The sequence below is a fragment of the Ochotona curzoniae genome, unplaced genomic scaffold, assembly GCF_017591425.1.
Source record: "Ochotona curzoniae isolate NIBS_2020 unplaced genomic scaffold, NIBS_Ocur_1.0 contig_2235, whole genome shotgun sequence".
NCBI lineage: Eukaryota > Metazoa > Chordata > Mammalia > Lagomorpha > Ochotonidae > Ochotona > Ochotona curzoniae.
Genome location: NW_024465384.1, coordinates 2,053,231 through 2,071,723, shown reverse-complemented (window position 1 = coordinate 2,071,723; position 18,493 = coordinate 2,053,231). Strand labels below are relative to the sequence as shown.

General features: G+C 39.6%; 1 protein-coding gene across 1 annotated transcript in view; it reads left to right on the top strand.

Moving 5' to 3' along the window:
* The first annotated feature begins 10,449 nt into the window (after positions 1 to 10,449).
* The window catches only part of LOC121151048 (pregnancy zone protein-like), a 43,047-nt gene continuing 35,003 nt past the window's right edge, over positions 10,450 to 18,493 (top strand). Inside the window, exons 1-8 of the mRNA XM_040972234.1 lie at positions 10,450 to 10,617; positions 11,935 to 12,118; positions 12,805 to 12,955; positions 13,106 to 13,158; positions 13,730 to 13,750; positions 14,189 to 14,357; positions 16,054 to 16,138; positions 18,091 to 18,214. Of these exons, the coding sequence (XP_040828168.1) occupies positions 10,535 to 10,617; positions 11,935 to 12,118; positions 12,805 to 12,955; positions 13,106 to 13,158; positions 13,730 to 13,750; positions 14,189 to 14,357; positions 16,054 to 16,138; positions 18,091 to 18,214 (870 nt within the window). The 5' untranslated portion in view covers positions 10,450 to 10,534. The remainder of the gene's footprint in view (positions 10,618 to 11,934; positions 12,119 to 12,804; positions 12,956 to 13,105; positions 13,159 to 13,729; positions 13,751 to 14,188; positions 14,358 to 16,053; positions 16,139 to 18,090; positions 18,215 to 18,493) is intronic.

The window sequence follows — 18,493 nt, the reverse complement described above, 5'->3', positions numbered from 1 at the left end:
TCAGAACAATCATAAATATTTTACTAAAGAAACCTCCCACCAAAAACCATGTCCCATTTCTTTTTTTTTTTTTAAGATTTGTATATTTTTTATTAGAAATGCAGATTTATAGAGAGATAGAGAGGCAGATTTTTCCATCTGCTGGTTCACTTCCCAAATAGCCACAATGGTAACTGGTACCCATGCAGGATCCCCACTTGTACAAAGCAAGGAGTTAGCCACTGAGTCATCATGCACCCCACTGTCCTTTTTTTTTTTTTTTTTGTGCAGATAGCTCCTCTGCTTTTTCGGCATACCTTAAAAATGTAAAGAAAACGAATTGTCCCATCTGTGTATTAGATTGACTCTAAAATATTTTCTAATCCTGAATTAACGTATTTTTTTGTGCAATATTCTGTTCATGGAAGAAAGTGTCTGGCATTTGTAAGACCTCAGTGACCAGTGATTTTTTTTCTTTGAGTCTTGGATAAAGGAGAATGTAAGAAAGCAATTTCATCATGTTTATTTTGTCTAGATAAACTAAATATTATCAAAGTAATTTGCACAATACCAGGATCAATTAGACAGAGTCCAGCTGCTAGCAGCAATGTTGACGCGTCTTTGCCCTTCCCGGAACAATGTGAATCACAAACTGGAAATCTAACATAAGAATCCAGACCTGAAACTCAAGGGAGTGGCACAAACGATTGTAAACAAAGAACCATGTACCAACTGCAATAAGTAAAATCGAACTACAGGCCTGTGGGTGACACAGCTTAGAAACCTGCCATAAACAGAAGAATCCATTAACTAGAAGTACAGTGACTAAGAGCAAAAGAAGAAACAAAAGCACAATGAATATTACTGAAGAATCCCCTGCCAAGAAGCAAAAGCCTTTGCCTAACTTAGAGTTAACTGAAAAAGACATTGAGAAAATGGGGGATACAGAATTCAAAACACTGTTATAAAGTTTCTTATCAACAAAAAGAAGCACATACAGGAATTCAACGAACTTAAGCAATATGTAAAATAGGAAATAGTAACACTGAAACAAACATTGCAAATGAGGGATGCAACAGAGCAAAATAAAGATTCAGTGGAAAATCTCAATAATAGAACGAAGGAGGCAGAAGAAAAAAAAATCTCAGAATTGCAAGATATTTCCTGTCACCAGGGGGAAACAAACAAAAAGCTGAAAGCAAAACTGGATCAAGCTAAAAAAAAAAAAAGTATTCAAGTGTTAACAGACATTATTAAAAGACCAAAGGAGTTCTGGAAGCTACAAAAAAAGAAACAGGGTTTTAAAATGTATTTAATGAAATAATAAGGGAAAATTTCCCTAATCTAGAGAAAAAATTGGGGCATAGCATCCAGGAGGGGCACAAAACTCCCAACAGGATTGACCAAAAGCAATCTTCACTACGACACATGATAATCAAGCTCTCTTAAATCGAACATAAGGAAAAGATCCTAAAATGGGCATGTGAAAAAAAATCAGTTGAAATATAAAGGAATGCCAGTCAGATTCACAGCTGACCTCTCACAGGAAACTCTACAGGCAAGAAGGGAATGGAGTGACATTTTGGTGTCAGGCGGGCCAGGCTGCAACATTCACCAGCTCATATTGGCCATGATGGAGGAGTAGGTTATGCCAGGCAAGGGCCTAGCACCTGCTGGCATGTATGACATCTAGGTCTGGAAGTGGGCCGAGTGGGGAACCTTGGGAAACTCCCCTAGTGGGTCATAGCTTTTGCGGTGAAAACGTGTTCCAGGTCTGGGTGTTGGGCAGGAGAAGCAAGGTAGCTCCATTCACCGGCAAATGTGTGGCTTGATTTCGGAAGGGGGCAGACTTGGCAGAGCAGAGCTAATCTTAGCTCACCAGCAAGTCCAGAAACCAGGCTGGAGCACAGATCCTGCTGGGCTAGGCTGTTATACCTACCAGTTTTCATGAGCCAGGGAAAGAAGCAGACTGAGCACGGGCGGCTAGTTTCCAGCACCTGCCAGCGATGATTCTTAGCAGTGGGGTCAGCTATAATAAGAATTTTAAAATTGCATAAGGTAGATATGTGTCTGAATTAATGTGAGTGATTCAGACAGAAGAAAGAGGGGTACATAGCAGCAGGTAAAGAAAGGGAGATCATAATAGAGAACCGGATTAAGTGGAGGTTTGAGGGCCACCGTCAGGTCTTTTGCTCCCACTCTGAGAATAACCACGAGCCATTGCAGGATTCTGGGTGAGGACTGATGTCACCTGGCTGTGTTTTAAAATGATCACCTGGATATTGTGTTGAGAACAGGCTATAGGAAGGAAACAGTAAAAGAGGACAGCAAGAGTTATCACAGTAATCCAACCAAGTTTAACAAGCACTTGGGCAATCCTCTGCTGCTTTCCCAGGCCATTAACAGGGAGCTGAATTGGAAGTGGAATAGCCAGGACTCAAATTGGTGTCCATACTGGGTGCAGGTTCCTCAGGAGGGTGATTAACTTGGTATGTGACACCAGAGCTGGCCTAGGAATAATGTTTTTAAGCTAATCAGATTATCATGGTCTCTTCCGGGAACCATTGGAACTCAAGTCAGGATTTACGCAACACAGGCACTGTGGCAATGATGTGTGAATGATGCTTTGTTTTAAGAGAAGTCTAAAGAGGAGGAAGGGAAAATTGAAACAGCATTGCAAAGAAAAAAAGTTGAACCACAGTGCAGTCCCAAATAAACATCTCAGTATATCCCACAGGGAATTGTGGTAATAGGACAGTCTTCCTGAACTAAGACAAAGCTGCCTGGCCTTCATGCCAACACAGTGTCTATTAATGCCAACTGAGCTGTTCAGGGTAGGAGGGGACCTTGGGTGAACTTGAATTAACATTCATTTGAGTGCTGATCAAAGGACATTCACAGCAACTAGGGTTATGAGCACATTTGCTGTAAAGAGAGTGTCCTCGTGGTACCTCCAAATCCCCTACCCGGAATTCACTGCTCTGATCTGGTGTTGGGAGATGCATGCCATGCCTTGTCAAGGAGTTGTCTGAGAGTTTGTCCTGACATGACCTCTATAGTCATCTTTTGTTTAATTTAAAAGAGAGAGGGATGACACAGAGAGAAAGAGAAGGCAAGGGTGAGAGAGAGAGAGAGAGAGAGAGAGAGAGAGAGAGAGAGAGAGAGAGAGAGAGAGAAAGGAGGGGGAGCATAAAAGAGGGGAAAGAAGAAAAAGAGACAGACAAAAGTCTTTCCCATCCGAGTCTTCTGGCAGAGTAGGATGCTGCTGGGAATAGACAACCTTTGGTACTTTCACATCCAATAGAGACAAGAAAAGCAAATGACACTGACACAACTAAGGAAGCAAAGCAGGAATACAAGGAAATCCTTGATGGTGTTAGTGAGCTGTTAAACCAGTCCCCAAATCACCATCCTGGCATTTGAGCAAGACGAAATAACAAACATTAACATTTTGGGAGTCTATTAGATGCTCTGGAACCTGCAAATGGCAAACTTTCGTTTTCAGTTATTTTCTCATATTTTCTGCATCGTGATCCCATGTAACATGTGAAAGCGCTCGTTCTCTCTCTGTCTCTCTCTTTCCATTTTTCCACTCTAAACTTTGAATCCAGGGAATTCATTTTGGTGAGTGGCAGAGCCAAGGGCCTGGCTCATATGAATTGAGCCCTTTGTGACCAGAACCTTGCAGTGTATTTGTGGAATATTTAGAGTCTGCAGGGAATTATCCAGTATTTTTTATGCTTCAGTCACCATGCCGGTGGTTTCACATATATTACTTTATTTAATTCCCCAGACCAGCTTGTAAGGAGGTATTGTCATCATCATGTTTGTTGTTGATAAAATTCCCATTTATAGACAGTAAAAGAAGCACAGGGAATTTGAGTAACTCCTGCCAGGTCACTCCTCCAGTAAGTGGCAAGGGCAGGATTCGAACACCAACTGTATGACCCCAGGCCTTTGTCCGTTGTAACATACCTGGAAAGGGAGTCAGACATGCAGACCAGCCTCTATTACTATTAATATGCTATCAGGTGCAGCTCAAGACTGAAAGGCTGCCATTCCCTGCAATGATGTTGCTTGAACAAGGGGATTGCCCTCCCAGCAAACCTTGCCTGGCACAGAACACTCATACCCACCCACACTCTGTGGAAGACTCCACCTACCTCTACAAGCAAGAAGGCTCCAGACAGGTTTACTGCTTGCTGTGCCAAAATTTAATGCCAAATCAAACAACTTTACAGATCCCTAATTATATGCAGTAATGGCAATCAGGAAAAGAACACCGTGACTGCAGCCCCAGACAGACACAGCCATCTCACAGGTCCTCACAAAGCAGGGCCTTCAAGGAGAACACAGCGTCGCATTGCTTACTGGCAGTTCATTGCACACATCCCTGCCCACTCCTTAGGACACAGCACTGTTGAGCAGGTTCTGCAGAGCGAAGCACAAGTCATCATTTGTTACATGACTCGCGCTAAACTCCTGGCAAGTTTCCCTGAAGCCTTTGACTCTACCTAAGCACAAACACTGGATGTGATACCAAGTCGCACAGTCAAAGGTGCCACAATGGTGGAGATCTTCCCCAAAACTTCATCTTTTCTTAATTCCAAGATTATAAGCACTACCCAAGGAATCACACTTTAAAGAAAGTGAAGCAAGCAAGAAAGGAAAGAAGTAAGGCAGGAATTATATTCTGAAATTTACTCTACTTTTCATTTTGCATTGTATGTATTAACTATTTACTTTTTCTTAACCTATTTAAAGACAATATGTTGGAGAGAATCAAGATGGTGGAATAGGGTAAGGAGACATTTAAACAGATAGGGAAACATTAGCCAGGGTGAAACAGAGAGGACACATTCCAGGAAACGTGAGAGGACAGAAGGACAGCAGAGGATCACCTGGAGACTGACAGACACAGGAAAGCAGTGGACACAACAGTGTGATGTTACAGTGACTGATATCCCAGTGGCAGTCAGCAAGTGGTGATCTGAACTGCACAGGCAGCTGGAACTCTACCAGCAACAAGGTGGGAAGGGGCGTTCACCGGGAGCTCAGGAGGTGAACCCAGAGGAAGAACTGCCCATCTTGCTTGACTGATTTGACCAGGAGCAGAGACAGAGCAGCAGATCCTAGATGGGTAATGCAGGAACAGGGTGGATTTCACAACCCAGCACACCTCCTAGAACCAAATTTGGCACCATTTTGTTTAAGGAGTCAAGATCTATGGACAGTACTGGGCATGCACTGAGCTGGGAGTGAACTCATTTCTGGTTCAGCGAACTGCAACGACGTGGCATCCTACAGGTTCCACCCAGAATAGGTCCAGATAGCCCCCAGACCTGATGGCTAGCAGATCAAGAACTCTAGCAGTAGCACATTAAGCACAATTTTGGGGCAAAGGCTTACAGACTGCAAGGACAGCTGGGAGAGAACTCACAGAGCTCAGTACATTGCACTAGTCCCATAGGGAAAATAATACTAACTTTGGCATCATATGGGTCAAAATAGTTCTGTGTAGCTCCCAGACCTAAAGGCCAACAGGTTCCAGCAAGATCAGCACCACCAACAACCTAGCTGTTTAGGACACCTGGTGTCTCCCTAATCCTGGGTACTCCTTAAATCAGAAATGGAAGAAAGGTTGTTATGGACAATGGTGCAGCCTCAGCATGGGATCACAGGAGGTGGAGTCTGGTGAGCCAGGAGCTGGGGCTTTGGAGACCATGGTGGAAATATAACATCAGCACCCAGACCTGGAACTTACTGGAGGGAGTGGCACAAGTGACTGCAAACAAAGAGCCATGTACCAACTGCAATAAGTAAAACTGAATTGTACACCTGCAGATGACACAGCTTAGTAACCTGGCCAAAGAGAGGAATCTGATAACTGGAAGCACATTGACCAAGAGAAAAAAGAAGAGACAAAGGCACAATGAATATTACTGAAGAATCCCCTGCAGAGAAGCAAAACCCTTTGCTAACCTAACAGTTCACTGAGGAATACATCGAGAAAATGGGGGATACAGAATTCAAGCACTTGTTATAAAGCTTCTTATCAACAATGAGAAGCACGTAAAGCATGCATTCAATGAATTCAAGGAATATGTTACACAGGAAATGAATCAAATGAAAGCTGATATGTCAGAAATTAAGAATACAGTGGAGCAAATTAAAAGTACAGTGGAGAGTCTCCAAAATAGAATGAATGAAACAGAAGAAAGAATCTCAGAATAGGAAGATATCTCCTGTCACCAGGGGGAAAAAACAAAAAACTGCAAGTAGAGCTGGGTCAAGCTAAAAAAAAAAGTATTTAAGAAATGAAAGACACTATTAAAAGGGCAATTTTTAAGAGTTATGGGACTCCCAGAAGGTGCAGAAAGAGAAACTGGATTTACAAATGTATTTTATGAAATAATAAGGAAAAATTTCCCTAATCTAGAGAAAGAATTGGGAAACAGCATCCAGGAGGGGCATAGAACTCCCAACAGAGTTGACCAAAAGTGATCTTCACTACGACAAGCTCTCCTCAATCGAACATAAGGAAAAGATCCTGGAATGTGCACATGAAAAAAAATCAATTGACATGTATATAAAAGAATGCCAATTAAATTCACACAGTGCAGTGTTTTCCTGCTGTTTGTTTTCCTTTGTTGTCTAAATGCAATTGGAATTATCCTGTACTGAGCGTCTAGTCTTCCCTTTTTAAAATCTAACATTATATGTCATGATCCTGTCATGTCAATTTTATAAATAAAAACATGAAATCAATGGCTTTTGTTTTAGTGTTTTTTGTTTTGTTTTGTTGTTGTTCTAGGAAGAACAAGAATTTGTTTTAACAGAATTTTATCAAGAATGTTTTTCGGGGGGCTTGGTGTGGTGGCCTAGCGGTTAAGCCCTCGCCTTGAACGCACCGGGATCCCATAGGGGTCACAATTCTAATCCGGGAAGCCACACTTCCCATTCTGCTCCCTGCTTGTGGCCTGGGAATCCAGTCAAGGACGATCCAAAGCCTTGGGACCCTGTGGGATACCTGGAGGAAGTTCCTGGCTCCTGGCTTCGGATCGCTGCAGCACCAGCCATTGCAGTACTTGGGGAGTGAATCAGTGGATGGAAGATCTTTTTCTCTGTCTTTCCTCCTCTCTGTATACCTGACTTTGCAATAAAAATAAATAAAAATTATATTTTTTTAAAAAATAAGATTTATATGTCCCAAACGGTAACATAATTCCTGGACCAACTGTTCATCCTTAGGAAAGATTTAAGGACAGGAGGGCGTTAAATTGTGAACCTATCAGAGGGTGGGATATAGGAGAGGATTCGCAAAAAGCAAAAGGGCTTTACATTAAGTGTAAAGATACTCAAGTGCTAGAAGAATGCAAGGGATTTGGTTTGACCAAAGCAGAGACAGTAAAGAAGAAGAAAGCAGCTTGAGCAGGTAGGGATTGGGAGTCCTGGCAAGGCTCTGTGTGTGTGTGTGTGTGTGTGTGTGTGTGTGTGTGTGCAGGCTTAAGAACATTCTATTCTCCTGGACTAAACTTTCACTGAAGACTCCGTTGGAAGATGAGGACTGATCTGTTGCTGGTGTAGCAGTTTGTAATGAAGTATATTGACAAAGTATTACTGCAATCTTGAGTCAAAACAGGTTGGAGAAATAGCAGCTCTGATGGCCTCATCTCTAAGTATTAATACAGTATAATTTTAAACGTGAGACATTTTAATAAGAGCAAAATTGCACATTCCTCAGATTCTTTATTATTACTTTTAAGATTCATTAAAAATATTTTTAAAGCAGAGTTACAGAGAGAAAGAGAGAGGAAGAGATCTTCCATCCACTCATGAAATGGCCCAGAGATCAGCTAGAATTGGGCAAGGGGCAGAAGTGAGAAACAAGGAGCTTCTTCTGGGTCTGCCCCAGGGATGCAGGGGCCTAAATATTTGGCCAAGTCTCTGTTGCCTTTCCAGGCACACCGCCAGGGAGCCAGATTTGAAGCAGAACAGCCAGGACTCGAACTGCCAACCACATGGAATGCTAATGTTAGCTTACCCTCTGCCCCACAAAGCCAGCCCCTCATATTCTTTTCATCATTTTTTCTGTTACTTAGATTCTGCAGGGAAATATTTTCCATGAGGACATGATGTTTCTATGCTGCTCTCTACCAGGCCAATAATTTACATACCAAGTAATACTGTACATCAGCAAATCACTGACACATAACTAACATTCCTGCTGCATTTTTTTCATGAACATGATTACAGTTAATAATGCCCCCCCCATGCGTTAATATGAGCTTTGATTTCATTCTGCATGTGCAAACTGTCCTAACCCTGCCTCCCACTCAGTGTGCACCAAGGCGGCAAGGACACTTCTTTTCATGTTTCAACCCACTCACGATTGCGTAACACTCAGCAAACATATTTCTCTTCGGTTTAGAAATGCTTCCAAAGGTAATGATGTTTGCCACAGAGGTTTTGAATAACTTTGATAATTTTTAAAAAAATCTTTTGTTATACAATTAAACAAATTATCAACAATTGCAACATCAGCTCTTTACCCATGTACTTCTTGATGAGTTCCTTTTCACAGTGCTGTCACTGCAGTCGTAATTTAGATTTTATATTTGGCTAAATCTACTTTGGATTCAGCTTTGGTTTCTATTTCAACACTATGTCAGGAATCCTTGAAACCACTCAGGATCAACAATTCTATGAATACTGCAGATAGTATTGATGGCGTTACTTAAGGGTCTATTCTTGTAGGCAAATATTCTTTCACAGTTGTCACCTCATTTTAGATATATCATGGGATGACAAGCAATTTTCATTCAAGACTGCATTAGGTTTCCTTCTGTTACAAAAATGGCCTACTGGAAAATCATCTATCAAGAACAATGTTGTTCCTCCATTTAAGTCCTCAGTGGAAATTTAATCCTGGAGAATAAACTCATCTAAGCCTGCACACATGCCTCCTTGAACTCTCGGTCTTCACATGCACAAATTTCTCTCTTTTCTACCTTCTCTACTTCAGTTGCATGGAATCCTTTGCTTTTGAGAATCTTTATGCTTGACTTAAAGCCCTCGTGCTTTTGGTAATTTTCTGAGCTTTCTTCTGCATATTCCCACAGCACTAATTTTTAGTCTTTTATAAAAACAATCCAAAATACTAGTATTTGCAAAACCTTTATACTTATGGCATATTAAACTCATTGCAGATCACACGTCCATCTCAAGCCTATTCCAGGTATAACAGCAACATACTATTATAAATGTGTTCTATCTCATTTTTATAATTTTCTGTAGTCATGTATGTTACAGGGGTAGATGGCAGAATTGTAGAAAATGTTAATTAAAAAAATTTTTTTCTTTAAAGTCAGAATTGCAGAGAATGGTAGAGAGGGAGTAGAAGGGAGGGAGGGGGAGAGAGAGAGAGAGAGAGAGAGAGAGAGAGAGAGAGAGAGAGAGAGAGAGAGAGAGATCTTCCACCTGCTTCCAAATGGCTGCTATGGCCAAAGCTGGACTGATCTTAAGCCAGGAACCAGGAACTTCTTTTTGAGTCTCATATGTGGGTGCAGGGGCCCAAGGCCATTGCAGGGATCTGGGTTAGAAGTGGACCAGCCAAGACAGGAACCAAAGCCCATACTGGATGCCAGTGTCAAAGGCTGAGGATTAGCTCACTGTGCTGGTTTTTATTTATAATGTAGAAACCTAAACAATTGCATTACATTTTATATCAAAAACTTTCCTCATTTCCCTCTCCGTGTGAACAATTTTCTAAGTACTTATATCCTCTTGATAGGAAACAAAATATGACTAGACTAACAACAGAAAAAATTTTAAAAACTAGAATGCAGTAAAATTGAACATTTCATTCTAGTAATAATGAAAGTCACATAAGGTCACACAGTATGAGATAAGCAGATAAAATTCAAAACTTATTTGATGAAGAAACTATTCAAACAAAATTCTCTTGCGTTTGATATTTACTGGTTCTGGTATAAGTGTTGTTAGTATTGATTGTACTGTTTTTTGCAAGGAGCTTTTATTGTATTCATTGTTTTGTTAAGATTTTAAAATTGACACTTATTAAAGATTTATTTTCACACCGAGGCTTGCCTTAGAGCAGAGCCAACTGATAATTCTTTTTAAGTTTAAAGTTTATTTTTAAATTTATTTGAAAGACTGACAGTGAGCCAAAGTGAGAGAAACGCTCAACCTAGAAAATGCTATTGTTACTCACGAGCCCTTTGCAAATCCTTTTGAGTATCTTTAGTTATAGAGATAAATGGTAAAGTTATCAATAAATATAAAAAAGCTTTCAACACCAAAATTACCTGGAGAAATAGAAAGCAAATACTAATCATCCTGAAGAAGGTGTAGAGAAGGTCCCACAGAAGACTTCGTTTCACACCACAAGTGGTTAATATGTTACAAAAATGAATGTTGCGTAGTTTGCTTTCACTTCCTGTTAGATAAAATAAAAGCAAGTGAATCTGGAGCAAGAACAGAGTTCAAAAAACCAGGGGCCTGGACCCATTCCTCCCCAAGTCCTCTCCACACCATGAGGGGGAATCTACTGACCTTGTCCATCTTGATTCTGCCTTTTCTACTCCTTCCCAGAGATGCTTCAGCTGCAGAAAAACCGTAAGCAATACTTCTAGAAAATTCTGTCGCTCTTCTTCTTTTTCAGGGTGGTATCTAAAGCTTTATTTATCTCCTGATTCCTTATGTAATGATTTGTTGCCACAAATGCTTGGAAAATTAGTAAGCTATAGCTTGTGTAGAAAAAGATTGTACCAATTCCAGAAGTCTTAGAAGCACAGGGCAGTGGCATTTATGAAAACGTCACCAGGCAAATAGAATTTTAACAAAACCATAGAACAGCTCAGAAAATGGACACCATGGGCTTGGTCAATGTCTGCATGACTTGTAGAAAATCTAAAATTTGTATGTCTTTAGCCTCTCTTTCAGCTAGCCTTGAGAGGTTGGCATGAAATCTTGGGACTATATAGCTGAACGAAATTCAGATACTGTCCTCAACGAATCACACTATAAAGTTTCTCTATAGATAAAGAAAAAGTTGTGCACAGAAAATTGAAAATTTTACATATGTGTATGTGTGTAGCACAACAACACATATTTTGCATTATATATATTAAATAAGGTATATATTATATATGCCTATATATTTATTATATATATAAATACATAACCAGAGAAACAGCCATTGCAGGATTCTGAGAAAATACTAACAAAGAAATCCTACTCTTCCTAAGGCTTGATGTAACAGAATGTTCATGACCCAAATTTTGCAGAGAGAAAATTTCTTTGCTCTTTGAGATAAGTCCTATGAAGCAACTAGATATTTTCCAGCTAGACAAGGACACCCAAAAAGACAGCAGCATGTGCAAACAGGCAACATCACAAAGTACAGTGTGTTGAGTGGTTGCAAGTGAAAGCAAATGGGGACAGCAGGAGTTGAGTGTGTCTGAGTAGTGATTTGTTTAGTAGGGAAAAAAAGCAATGCTAATGTTCCTTCTGAAATGGAAGTGGAAAGCAATCCAACTCCCTCCTACATATTAAATGTCACTATTTCAGCTTTTTTGGAACAAAAGGATATTTGATATCATCCATTTGACATCCCCAAACACCTCCTGACAAACTCTTAGTGCCTTACCTGATGATGGTTTGTAATTTGTGAATGGTGAATTTTAATTGCTTGCCCATAACTATTACAAGGAAGAATATTTCCATGACAACCGGAAATGCGCAAGGTTTGATATGAGGTTCCTTGAGTTCCTCGTACCTTCGGGGTTAGATTTTGAGAAGCACCCTGCTGCCATCCCCTGACTATGTCCTATGGTTGGTCATCCATCCATTGTAAAATGATCCTGCAAACATTGAGAATTAACAGTGACTCTGTACTTTTCCATGGTTGATTCAGACTTCTCTACTCCACAGGCATTACCTAGTGTTGGTTCCATCAGAACTCTTTGCCGGGGTTTCTGAACAAGCCTGTGTTATCCTTCAACACCTGAATGAGACAGTGACATTGACCATGACTCTGGAGTATGGAACACAGAAGAAAAACCTCTTTACAGGCCCGGTGACCCAGAGGAACTTCTTTTTCTGCATCCCTTTTCTTGTCAGTATCATCCAGGGATATGGGAGACTGGTAGACAAAGAGCATCATTATCGTTAGTATGTGTCCTGATTCCTCACAAACGGAAGCACCACCATAAGGAACCAGGAGAATGAGGAAAACGATGATTTTCAAATTAGATGCTGTTCATGAAAATTCTACTGGATATGCTCAGGCCATACAAATAGTTCTAGGGATATATATGAAAGGCAACAGTGCTTATAAAAAGGATTTCATTTTATCTTAAACTTTGGTGAATGAAACTCCTTTCATTGCAAAGATAAATACTGGGAATATTAAAATAAAGTCAAAGATTCATAAGGAAACTGTTTAATCACACTGGGTAGCATACTATAAAAGTAAGATAAAATTATTGTTAGCCTTTGAAAAACAAAGGTAATCAACCTTTTAATAATACTATATTGCTGTGAATATGCAAATACACCACTTCTTTTGTTGACACGGTTTGAAGAATTAGATCACTTTATTGCAATGACATTTTCCCTTGAAATCAAATCAACCCATCGTTACTGTCATGTCATACAGTCTAAATACCTACTTAGAAAACTTAGGAGATCTAATTGCTTAGATCTTGCCTCTTACCAATTCCCCAGGGGGCTAACCAGGATAATCCTGAGCATCCTGACCGCTGGGCAAACGGGGTGCCTCAGCTCATTTCTTTTCTGCAGGTTTCAGCGTCGCCTAACTTGCCCTTCATCACGGTGCAAGTAAAGGGGCCAACTCAGCAGTTCATGCAGAAGAAACCAGTGCCCATCACAGAGCCAGACAGCATAGTCTTTGTCCAGACAGACAAGCCCATATACAAACCAGGACAAACAGGTAGAGGAGGACAAAACAAGAGTAACTGGGTGGGTGGGGAGTAGGGCTCTTCTTTATGTATTCTGCAGTCAGTCCTGGGCATTCTGGTAGGCTGTTGCTATCCTGAGCTACCATTTCATGGGTTACACGGGGAAAATCTTTGTGTTTCAGTGAGATTCCGCATCGTCTCTGTGGATGTCAGTTTTCACCCTTTGAATGAAACGGTGAGTCTGGGAACAGTGAATGAACTTGGGGAAAACAGACAAGAATGTAAGGTTTATCCCTTGGAAAACCTGAGATAGGTATAGAAGATATCAATGTCTATCATTGGAAAGATCTCATAAGGCTACCTGTGGTCAGCTGGGAGGATGTGAAGGGTTGGAATCAAGGCAGTTCATCACCCACATTCTTAAATTCCTAGCAGAAGTTCCATTCCTGCATATTCCAATTCTTTTTTTACAAAATGAAAGGAAAGAAGTGCATTTGGTTTCTTTCTCAAACAATAGCAAATGCCACTTGCAAAACAATCATTAACTCATTATCTAGGCTTTCTAAAAATCTGATAAAATTTCCTTAATTGTGTTATTTGACAAAAGGAAAAGCATGACTCCTTGAGAGGGGCACATCCCAAAATTTAGTATGAAAGGGACTATGAACCAAATGGGACATTTCTTTTTTTGGGTAAGAAATGTAGAGGCTTATTTGCTTTGATCAATAAACTCCATTAATATTGAGTTCATGTTTTTTTCTATGTTACATCACATGCTCATTCTATTTCTTCTTTTTTTTTTCCAGTTCTCTGTTGTTTATATCGAGGTGGGTGCATTACTATACAGTTCAATTGGAATAGGAACCTTGCAAGTTGCTAAAATACTCCTTTCTCACAGCTCCACTTCCACCCCCCTTTGCATCAAAATTAAATAAGCATTCCTTAAATTCTTTGGGCAACATGTAATTGGAGGAATAAACATTCCATGAGATGATGCAGTTTAGTGACTTATTGTATATTTCTGAGCAAAATGGACATGCATAATATCAAAAACTGGTATCAGTATGACACATCATCTACAGTATTTCATAGTTGGTAAACTTATTGCTCTTTTTCTGTAATTCTTAGAAAACTTTGCTGAATCCCTTTACAGTAATTTACAAGCCACTCAGCTCCCAATATGGTTCTGATCTGAAAAGCTGTCCCTTTATCCCAAAAGTATATGTTTTCAATGTTTCCATGAACTAACAATATTGTGCCTACAGAATCCCAAGAGGAATCGCATTTTCCAGTGGCAAAGTATCAAACTGCAAGGGGGACTCACCCAACTCTCTTTCCCACTGTCAGTGGAACCCATCCTGGGTTCCTACAAGGTTGTGGTGTTGCGGCAGCCAGGAAAAAGAACAGAACACTCCTTTGAGGTTCAGGAATATGGTAAGAATTCTTACGTAAGGCATTTGTGACATTGAACTAGTTGATACTGGGGAATTTTTGCACATTGGTAGCAAGCAAAGGTGTAGCATATAATACTTTAACAAAGTTCTTATCCACCTGAGTATTTACTAAGCACTTTTCATGAACTGTCTCATTTAATGTTTATAATTGCCCTCTATGGAAGACATTATCCCCATTTCAAAGAAATATATAAATACATGAAAAGTTAGAAGATTTCCCAAATCTATGAGTTATAAGATTTTTGAATAATACCATTTCACATTGAAGCATAACTTACTAATTAAGACAATGTTACATCCATATGCATTATACACCTGCTTGTTACCTATATCTTACAACTTAAAGTATTTCTTGGGATTATCTCATAGTACTCTTTAACCTACTTTGCATCAACTATGATTCTTAAATTATAGTAATTTAGTAGCCAAGTAGACGGTAGTTCAACCAAGTAATCACCGAAAGTATAACATAACTGAGTTAAATCAGACAAGTAATCTTATATATTCTTTAAAAATTATTTGATGGGGACTTGGTGCAATAACCCACTGGCTAAATCTTTGCCTTGCATCTGCCAAGATCCCATATGGGCACGGGTTTGGATCCCAGCTGCTCCATTTCCCATCCAGCTCCCTGCTTGTGGCCTGGAAAAGCAGTCGTACCCATGTGAGAGGTCAGGAAGAAGCTCCTGGGTTCAGATTAGCTTAGCTCTGGCCATTGTGGCCACTTGGGGAGTGAACCAGTATATGGAAGATCTTTCTCTCTGTAGATATATCTGCCTTCCCAAGCAGAAAAAAAAAGTTGATGAGAGAGATAGATAGAGAGAGAGAGAGAGAGAGAGAGAGAGAGAGAGAGAGAGAGAGAGAGAGAAAGAGGTTTGTGTTGTTCCAGGACATAGTTAGGACCCATGAACGCATTTCAAATTTCTCAGCTAGAGGTGACAGGGACCCAAGTACTTGAACCATTGCTTTCTGCTTCCAGATATGCACATTAGCAGGGAGCTGGAATTGAAAGTGGAACCAGGATTAGAAACCAGACACTACAATCTGGGATGTGGGTGTCCTAGGTGGCATGTTAAGTGTGAGGACAAGCACATACTCCATGTGAATTTTCTAATGTAAATTATGTATTTCATGACGTGATCAAAGAGTTCTAGCATAACACATGATTTTTGCAAACTATCCAGAACTATCTTTAGAGTCCAAGAATAAAGTTATATTGTAGGATTAACAATTTGCATAAGTGATGGGGCGGGGCTAAGAGCTCTTACCATGCTGCCACTTCAGCAGGCCCATGGCATCTGTCTGGTGGTGGGCATCAGAGCTCCATTAGTCAACACAAGTTGGGAAGAAAAGACAGAGTAAGGACACACAGGAACCCACTGCACCTGCTGTTACTACAGCTATGATGATCTTGCGTTTAACGGCTCTGTATTTTGACCTCTCTACACATTCAAAGGAGAATGCAGGAAACATGACAGAGGTAACAAAGTACAGAATGCCTAAAGTAGTGAGTGACAGCTCCTTATTGGGACGGTCCCTGGCGTTCCCCACTGTAGTCCAAGTGCTTTCCTGTGAGCCTGTCTGACAAGGTTCTGCAAGAGTCCACTGCTGGTATTTAACACAGTCTGCTGCCCGCTCTCACCTCTTTTTCTCTGTTGTTTTTTTCAACAACACAGTTTTGCCAAAATTTGAAGTCAAAGTAAAAATGCCCAAGACGATTGGTATTCTAGATGAAGAATTTCCAGTGACCGTCTGTGCATCGTGAGTTTTTTCATTTTTAAAAAGATCCCATTTCTGTTTTCTACTTTTATTGAAGGGTTTGTTGGAAATAATGGCTACTGAACTTTTAGTTATTTTTTTTATTAGAGTGTGAATGACTCATCCAACTTGTTTAAGATGCTCCCACTCGGAGCAAGAGATAGTAGCACATGACACTTTTAATAATATGACACTTCTAGTAATAAAATCATTTACTGCATATTTGAAATGACAGTGTTACAGAGATCATTCTATTCACAAATACTTTTAGTTTTACACTAATCTGTCATGTGGAGAAAATTATTATTCTTACTTTATGATGAGGAAACTCTCACATAAAGACATTTTTAAGATCTAACTCAAATGATCCTAGATTATTCATGTCAGGCTGCAGTTAACTACAGCAGTCTGGCTCTGCAGTCTGAACTCTTCACCACTGTTAACGGGAATGCATAGTATGAAAAAATTAAGCAGTTTTCAATTTTAAAAAAATTGTTATTTCCTATTTATATTTTAAAATATTTCAAATAACCCAGAGAAACATAAAGAAGAGCTCCATAAGCACACGTGGAGCTAATGTTTTGTAACATCTTAACACACATTCTGGTTTTTTAAAGCAGAGGTGAATATATTAATATACATAATTTGGGACTCATGGAAAAACTCATAAAATGGGGAAATAAGCATAACATTATATATGATTATATGTAATAAATATAACAGTGTATGTGTACAACACTATGGAGCCTTATGTATTCCAGACACTGTGTTAAGTGTAATCATTCAATTATAGAGCTCACATCCACACTTTCTGTGTCACTCTCTGTACTACCATCTCAATCTTCTTTATTGATCCTAATTTTTTAAAGCATAAAAAGGCATGGAAAAATCACTTGGTAGAAACCAAGCATGTGCTGTAGCTGAAGTCCTGGAAATATATGGTAGAATTAAGAATATACACCAGAGTCATTTCTTCCTCAATTGCCTTTTCAATTCATTAGAGTCTCCTCCACATACACACAAGAAATGTTGCTAACGACATGAACAACATCAACATTAATGTCCTGATTTTTTTCCAAGAAGTCTTTTGACTAAGGCTTAAAGATTAGACTCGAGAAAAATTGCAGTTTATCAAATGATTTATGAGTACTTTCAAAAGCTCATGAGGAAGAGAACAATAGAGGAAAGGTTGGGGCTCTGACCCTAATCCCTATCTAGTTCTAAGTAGGGATACGAAAATAAATTGCAGGCTTCAGTGTGCTTCAGGAGATATGGGAAGTTCTTAAAGCACTGATTCCCTGGCCTTACCTACTAACATAAATAAGCATGAGTACTCAGGAACCTGCAGCTCACTGCATGTACCAGGTAATTTCCATGTAGGTGATGCGTAAGGCACAATGCAGGACCAATGCATTCCAGCATTGCATCATATTGTCTCATCATGTTTGGCTGAATGAAACGGAGTCATTAGGATATTGTCACGTATCATATTTTTGTTGTATAGCTACTACTTTCCCATCTAACTGCACACTTATCCTTTTAGAATACTATTGCATTAGGTGGGAATTGCACATATACTTTCTACATAACCTTAGTTTATTTATTTTTTTTACCCTAGAGCAATTCAGACACTGTTTGTTTATGTTAGTAGAATTATAAGGGAGATAATTTGACTGCAGAGAAAGAGGGAAATGGGACAGTCTTACTGGCGAAATTGGCGAAGGATATGAGAAAAACTAAATCGGTTATTTTCCATTTGGATTAGTTTCAAAGGTTCCGTTAAATATTCTTTCTTTGTTAAGTAGCATCATATGTGTTACTGTTTGGGTAGGTAGAGCACATTCCCAGAATAAATACTTCCAAAGTAAATGTATAGAAATATAAAATGGCTGTATGAATGGATGTAATCGGAGTTATATGAGATATATTTTCCTGTGACCACTGTGTTCTTATAGTTACACATATGGAAAACCCGTCCCTTCTCTGGTGACCATCAATGTATGCAGGAATGTCATGCAGCAACCTTCCTTCTGCCAGAGCAATTTTCCACTAAACGTTTGTGAAGAATTCAGTCAACAGGTATGTGGAAACTGCTTTCCTCAAGACACCAAGTCCATATCTTGTTAATAACATAATATAGCATTCAATAAAAATTATTGAAAGTGTCAAGCAAAACCATAGAATCATAGAAATGTTAGAGATCGATTGGAACTGTTAGGAGACCACTTCAGGGGTGAACTCACAAATTTATATGGATAATTCATTTTGCCTGTTTTGCATCTTCTCCCTCCTTTATTTTGATTACTTCAGCTAATGGTGAATCTATTTCATTGACGTTCTCAAAAAATAAGCCCTTTG